Source organism: Pinus tabuliformis, chromosome 1_1 (genome assembly GCF_031772625.1).
Source record: "Pinus tabuliformis cultivar Carrire ecotype Pingquan chromosome 1_1, CPIR1, whole genome shotgun sequence".
In the NCBI taxonomy this organism is placed as follows: domain Eukaryota; kingdom Viridiplantae; phylum Streptophyta; class Pinopsida; order Pinales; family Pinaceae; genus Pinus; species Pinus tabuliformis.
Window position 1 is genome coordinate 507933799 of NC_142297.1, and position 7512 is coordinate 507941310.

At 39.0% G+C, this 7512-nt stretch overlaps 2 protein-coding genes across 2 annotated transcripts in view; one reads left to right on the forward strand and one right to left on the reverse strand.

Annotated features, from left to right (window-relative positions):
* LOC149214018 (disease resistance protein RUN1-like) overlaps positions 1–2094 on the reverse strand; it is a 2929-nt gene extending 835 nt beyond the window's left edge. Inside the window, exons 1-3 of the mRNA XM_089389256.1 lie at positions 1481–2094; positions 288–1389; positions 5–168 (exon numbers count right to left, since the gene is read on the reverse strand). Of these exons, the coding sequence (XP_089245382.1) occupies positions 5–168; positions 288–1389; positions 1481–1698 (1484 nt within the window). The 5' untranslated portion in view covers positions 1699–2094. The remainder of the gene's footprint in view (positions 1–4; positions 169–287; positions 1390–1480) is intronic.
* Positions 2095–6089: 3995 nt separating this feature from the next.
* LOC149214019 (uncharacterized) lies at positions 6090–7232 on the forward strand. The gene has a single exon (XM_089389257.1). It carries the CDS (start codon positions 6090–6092, stop codon positions 7230–7232), a length of 1143 nt encoding a protein of 380 aa, XP_089245383.1.
* Positions 7233–7512: the final 280 nt, after the last annotated feature.

Below are 7512 nucleotides of genomic sequence, written 5' to 3' on the forward strand. Positions count from 1 at the left end.
CCACCGGAGCCATAGTAGATTTGACAATTCAAGTGAATTGGATATGCTTTCACACGATTCACCTTGAACTCTCAGCAGCTGCAAGCCGTGCAAATGAACAAAAGGATTGCCCATCTCCAGATGAGTTTCCAAAGAAATGCCTGATGTTTGTAAGTTAATTCCGCGTACCTAAATTGTTTAGTGAAAACCGTTAGAAACAATAATAATTCAAAAGATGAAAAACAGATTAAATTGACCATAAATTTAAGAACACCAACTGAATGTATAGTGCTTCAAACAGTACATACCGATGATTGGCGGGACACATTACAGAAGGCGTTGTCTGTTAAGCGCCAAAGACGAACCTTAGGTTCTTTCACTGCCAAAGCTCTCCCCAAGTCTCGAAGATGAGAATGCATTCTTATACAGTTTCTGTGGTCGACCTCTACGAGATACTTGTTCTCTAGGTTCCGAAAACCGAGGGATCCTTCCCAGTTAGATGCGTCCCATATTTTGATGGCCTTCTCTCTGTTTTCTCCTATGAAGAAACAAGCAATGTCTAAGAATATCTCTCTCTCTTGCTCATCAAGGCTATCAACACTAATTTTAAGTCTTCCTTGTATATCCGTGGGCAGTACTTCAGATATTTTTTGCAACTGGGCTCTCCAATACCCTAAGTCCTGGCTTTCCGTGTAAAGAAGAGCCCCTATCACTTTGAGAGATAACGGCAATCCTTGGCACTGATCCAAAAACTGGCTAACAACTTCTTCAAATCCTACAACAGGGTTAGGCTGCCGAAAAGCGTGCAAGCAAAAAAGCTCTCGAGAATCTTCTCTATTCAGACCTTTAAGATTATAAATGGACGAGTTCTTTATATCACAGTTTTTAAGAAGATCCTTATTGCGAGATGTAACTAAAATTATGCTACCTGAACTAAGGGTATCCTTCAGCGGTGAAAATAATGCCCGCAGCTGCTCAACAGAATCCACATCATCTAGAATTGCGAGAACTTGAGAAGACGGAGCATGACATTTTAACATCGCTATGCCTTCATCAATGCTATTCATCATCTGAGCCTGTCCAGTCAAGTCCTCATAAAGTTTACTTTGCAAGGATGTTAAAGAACCCCTAGATGCAGCTTCTCTCACGTCAAACAAAAAGCAAGATCGATCATACTCTGATCTCTTACGGTTAAAGAACAGTTTCGCAAGAGTCGTCTTCCCAACTCCGCCAACGGCTGCTATCCCTGCAATCTTGACTTCCTCGCTGTGATGTTGTGACAACACAGTCCATTCAAAATCTTGTAGCTTTTCTTCTAACCCAGTTTGATATGTGGCCACCTCCAAAAGGGGTTTTCTGGCCCTTTTCTGCACCAAGTGCAAAACCCTATCCACGAGCTCCCCCTCGTCCCTGATTATTTACAAATACATAACTAAAGCTGGTGAGAAACACGCTTAAAGAACTTAAAGGTCAATCGGGAAAAAGGAGTTAGAAATCTTACCCATTACACTCCTGCAGTTCCAAACCGCTTATATCTGCAACGCTAGAAAGGGCCTGTCTCCATTTTTGAACAGTGTTAGGTTCGTATCTCTTTTTCTTTTCTAGCCGGCGAAGGGCTTTAGCATACTTTCCGCGATTGCCTTCATCCTGCGTCCTCCGAAGCTCAGAAGGATTAACATGGTAAAAGACAGGGATAATGGTCGCCCCCGACTTCAGCATCAACAGGAGCTCGTCGAGACACCATTTGATTCCGCATATCGCGGAGAGAAAATAGCCACATGAACAGAGGCCGTTGCAATAGCTCCTTCAATTTGACAAGGTATATTTTCCCCTTCCTGCATTTCTTCCTGGTCTAGAAACACTCTGAATCCAGAGGAAAGAAGCCGTCGGTAGATATGACTGGCAAAGGTTTTCTTAACATCCGGCCCTCTATGATTGAGGAAAACATCGTAAATATAATTGCTGTTGGGAGTTGCAGAGGAAGAAGCCAATGTCTGATTATTCGCCATTTCTTGTATTTAGGACTGATAAATTGCACTGGGCACGGAGATGAGAAGATGAAATGCCAAAAGGGGCAGACTCAATGTGAGAAGAGGAAGGGATTTGAGCGATCAGTTGATCTGACAGGTACTAAACTGCTTGCTAATAAAAGTTAGCTCTATGCAGCTCATCTCTCATATTTATTATTGTTTAAATATTTAACTTCGGTGGGTTATTGCCGTTTATTTCATGGTGCGATGACATAGGATATGGTCTGGCTGTCATCTTTTAACTGGTTATTGGATCGGCCATTAATAAAATTAACCAATGACTTGAATGTATACTCCGGATTTAAGTGTTTAATGTATATTATGAACTACAACATTAATTAAAATGTTTAAATATCAACTAGGGTTTGCATTCACCGTGGTAAAATGTTTAAATATCAACTAGGGTTTGCATTCACCGTGGTAAAAGGTAGAATTTGCTGCCTAAGTTAGAATATCACAACTTCATCCAAGAATATAACTCAAAACCTTCCCAAAAAATAACGAATTTTATTCAAATATGTTTTTTTAATATCTTTTTATCGGACCACCATGTCATTCAAAAAAGAGTTCAGAGTTCGACTGAAATATAAGATATGTACCCTTAAATTTGACGTATTATCCAAAAATGTATATTTTAATTACTGTATTATTAAAAATACTTTTCTTGGAATTGCAAAAGATTCTCATGGTTCTGCTCGTTATTTTTTATTCAAATATGTTGTTTTAATATCTTTTTATCGGGCCACCATGTCATTCAAAAAAGAGTTCAGAGTTTGACTGAAATTTAAGATATGTACCCTTAAATTTGACGTATTATCCAAAAATGTATATTTTAATTACTCTGTTATTAAAAATACTTTTCTTGGAAATGCAAAAGATTCTCATGGTTCTGCTTTTAAACGCCCTAGTAGTTTAACGACTTTGTTTGAAAGGTGTAGAAATTCTGTTATATTTTGAGAAAATTTGGTAAAGATTTTTGTAAATATAAGTTATAATTGTTAAATTTCAAATCTAAAGTGTTCTAGATTTTTTTATGATGCTAAATCTATTATCTCTACAAAAAAATTTTAAATTTTTTTAATTAAATTCCAAACACTTTTGACCTCCGCCTGCATAAACTACTCCATTTTAGACACTCAGTTATAAATGCAATAATGCCACTGAAAGGACTCCGACAAAGCCTTGATATTTTTATACGCGTTTCAAATTCTCACCGTTTCTTAGCTGGTCTTTGTGAGGGATACAAAGATGCGACAATGACATTAACAAAGCTTCAATAAGTTTTTGCTTTTTCCTTCAATCGAGAATGAGAAAAACCTTCCTGAGTAATTGACAAAGTCATCAAATATTTTAAATTTGTAGTTATTTAAAATTCCAATAGATTTTTACACATAATTAATATTAAGAAAATATTTATTTTTTTTGATAATTTGGTCACTAAAAAGTTTGTTGATTGTGAACAAAATCTTGCACGGCCCAAATTAATATGTGAGCTTTGTTCCTAGCTTTAACACTATACTAATCATAACATTTTTGAAATTTTACTTGCTTATTTCACTCAAGAGTACAATAAAATTTTATTTAAAGGTAGGAGTTTGCTTCCGTGTCAAAAGAAATTTTGACAAATGGTCTTAATGAGATTTTCTAGGAAGGGAAAACTATTTAAGTTATTTATTTATTAATTTCAATAAATAATATAGAAAATTAATTTTCTTGGGTTTGGAGCGGTATGTTTTAAAACTATTTTGGCTTGGTTAAGAGTTTGTTTTTTTTACTAAGAAATAGGTTAACGGTCCAAAACAAAGAGACATGTGACAAGAGTGAAACCCTGCCTCTTAATAATCACCAACTAGTTATTCTAAGTGACATAACTTTCCTTGAATAATAATGATGACTACTAGTTATTCCAAGTGACATAACTTTCCTTGAATAATAATGATGAGTCATCATGCATTAGTTATTAACAACTAGAAATAATTGTCCTCACAACTGGCTTGACAACTAAATTATTGTGAAATTTTACCAGAATTTGATATGTAATATTAAAGAACTATGTTTTTAAGAAACTCTCCACACTTTCTTTCATGTTATGAATTCCTGCTGATTTCTCTTTTCAGTATTTGTCATGATTTTTCTGGACATTTTCTCATAGTGGAAGACTTCCTAATGTCTGGTCGATGACCACTGACTAACACTTTTCTTTTACTCTGAGTCCACATCCACTTTTGTTCATTTCATACCACACCCCCAAGAATTTCTCAAACACTTCTTCGCACTTTCTTTCATCTTCCTGACGCACTTCATATTGCAATTTCAGAGTTTCTTTCAATTATCCACTAACTTCCCTTTTCACACTGTATTTCATTCATGCGTTCTACAGGTGGGAGAATTTCCCGTGCCTTTCTTCACATGTATACTGCATTTTCTAATGGTCTTACTATTGGTTGCGTTTTTTTTTTGAAATGGAGCTCCCGCGCCCCTGCTCAGCCTTGGCTCCCGCGGCCTTCCGCAGGCCCTCCGCTTGGCAATCCCTACTGCTAGGCCCTCTATTAGTTCCCCTGGTATCCCCGCATTCGGGCTCTGCCGTCCACCCTCTGCCAGTGCTGTTGCTAGCTCCTTTTCCGCCCCTTGTTTCTCATGGCTGGGAGTGACTCCTCCCTCCTGCAAGACCCTGATGAACAAGCTGAGATCTTCACTTCTCTTATCTCTGAAAATGGTGCCCCACGAAACAAACCCACAACTTCCAAGTTTGTCAAAAACTGGCTGACATCCCAGAAATTTCTTTACCTCCTAGTCTCCCAAGCAAAGCAGCTATTTCTCTAGCTGAGAGAGGTTTGGTTGGTCAATTTACTGGTCTGTGGCCCTCCCCCAGAGCTGTTCAGAAATGGGTGGAGCGTAACTGGAGTGCGAACATTCAAGGGAAAATCGCAATAAGATTTTGTGGCAGAGGATACTATACATTCCTCTTTGAAACCAAAGAAGACTGGAACCTCATTTTCAGAAGCGGCCCTTACTTCATGGACTCAAGAGGTCTCTACTTGAACAGATGGTCCCCAGATTTTGATCCAGAAATGGATGTCCCTAATGCAGTCCCGGTCTGGGTCCGTTTGCCTCACCTCCCTCTCCACTGTTGGGGAGATGAATCGGTCAAAGCAATAGGAAATGCTGTTGGAAAATATATTGACAGATGCGAACCAAAGGACAATATGCATGCCTGTGCCAGGATCTGCGTAGAAGTCGACTTACGGAAGGGCCTCCCGGAAGCAATCAAGATCAAAGTGGACCAGTGGATGCATATTCAGCAGCTAGACTATGAACAAATCCCGTTCAAATGCAAGGTATGCCATGAATACAGTCATTTTGCTACTAGATGTAGCAAACTAAAGAAGCTGAAACGACTGAGAATGTAGAAGCCAATGAAGACTCATGGGAACAAGTCAAAAAAAAGAAAACAAACTCCAAACAATCAGGCCCAAAACCAAAGCAACCCCTTGAAATCCCGGCTGCAATCTCCTCTCCCCCCCCCATCTTGTCTCAACCAATACCTTCATCTTCAAACCCCTTTGAATCCTTGGAAGAAGAAGATCCTTCATCCCCTCGTTCTCCTTCTCAAGACAAAGCCTTAGCAACCATTCACTCCCCCATTCAGAACTTCCCATCCCCTCCTCCCACCATAGTTCGAATCCTTACAAGAAATAAAGTCAAAGAATCAAGCAACTCCACCGAGCAACCAAAAAAAGTTGGTAGAAAGTCAAACAAAGAAATAAGAGATGAAATAGTAGCCAAAGAAATGGCTACAGGCACCCAACAACCGATGGATTCTTTTTTGGCCAAACAAAGAGGAAACGGGGAAAAGCTGAAAGAGAAGAGTGGGGCTCACCAAAAAGCAAGTAAGTAATGATTTTGGTCTCTTGGAACAGCAGGGGTTTGGGCTCCTCTCTTAAATCCAACGCAGCCCGAGATATTATTAGTCAAGAACAACCAGATATCTTTTTGATCCAAGAGACCAAAATGTCCAACCAAGATTTTCAAAAATTAATAAAAAAACACAAAAGCTTTGAAGGAATAACGACAGACTCAATGGGTGCCTCAGGAGGCATAGGCACATTGTGGAACAAGAGGAAATGGGAGCTCATCAGCCAAAAATCAAATTACTGGTGGGTCAGAACTGATCTCAAAAACAAAACTACACATGAAGAATTCACAGTGCTGAGCATTTATTCTCCAAATCATTACAGGGATAAAGCAATTTGTTGGGACTCCGTCAAAACAGAGGTGCAAGAGTACCAAAGAAGTAAGATGGTTTTGGGAGGCGACCTGAATATAATAAGAAACATTGAAGAAAAGATGGGAGGAAAATATCTCAGTGACCCATCAAGAGCTGCACTGGAAGAAATAATAGAAGCCCATAAACTCATGGACATCCCGCCATGTAATGGGAAATTTACTTGGAGCAACAAAAGAGCTGGAACACAAAATATCAAAGAAAGACTGGACAAGATCTTAATTCATGAAAGTATAGCAGCAGGATTCTCATCCATAAAAAGCAAGATCGTCCATGCCACAGCCTCAGACCATAAGCCAGTGGTTCTGATTCTAGACAGAATAGAAAATTTTGGGCCAATCCCATTCAAATATAATAAAAATTGGGACAGCAAGGAGGACTTTAGCAAGATCATTAAGGGCAGCTGGGAGATCGAAGTCCTTGGATCTCCTCATTTTGTATGGGAATCCAAATTAAAAAATTTAAGAGCAGCAATTAAAAAGTGGGCAAGAGAGAATGCAATAACAGAGAAAAATAAAAAAATCAAGCTGCATAGAAAATTGGAAAAATGGAGCCAGGAAAAGGAAAGCCAACAAATATCAGAGGAAGAACAAGTCCACGAAAAAGAAATTTTTATGGAATTGTACAGGCAGAACAGACATGAGGAGGAGGAGCTGAGACAAAAATCGAGGTGCCTCTGGCTGAAAGCGGGAGATAAAAATACCTCCTTCTTTCATAACAACCTCAAGCTCAGAAGAGCTGGCAACCAAATAGATAGAATCCTTGCTGAGGGGAAAGAAATAAAAGAGCGAGAGGAAATCAAAGAAGCAGCCCATAATCATTTCAAATCCCTCTTATTAGCTGATATTCAGCCTCTGGACAGTGCTGAATTCCTCCATCTTTTGGACAACAAAATCAGCGAACAGAAAAACAGTGAGCTAGAAATGGAGGTTTCTTAGGAAGAAATTAGAGAATCCACGCGGAGTATGCATCTAGACAAAGCTCTCGGGCCAGACGGCTTCACCATTGCTTTTTACAAGACTCATTGGGACATAATAAAGAAAGACTTTGTCAGGATGGTTAAAAACGTTTTAAAAAAAAACAATATGGGAGAAAACACCAAGACTTCTCATTTGGCGCTCATCCCCAAGGAGCCAAACCCCCTTACTTTTGATCGTTTCAGACCCATCTCTCTTTGTAACGCTTCCTATAAAATTGTCACAAAAATCCTGAAAATAG

Excerpts from the sequence above, each read along its gene's own strand:
- LOC149214019 (XM_089389257.1), top strand. The coding sequence starts at position 6,090 with ATGGGTGCCTCAGGAGGCATAGGCACATTGTGGAACAAGAGGAAATGG.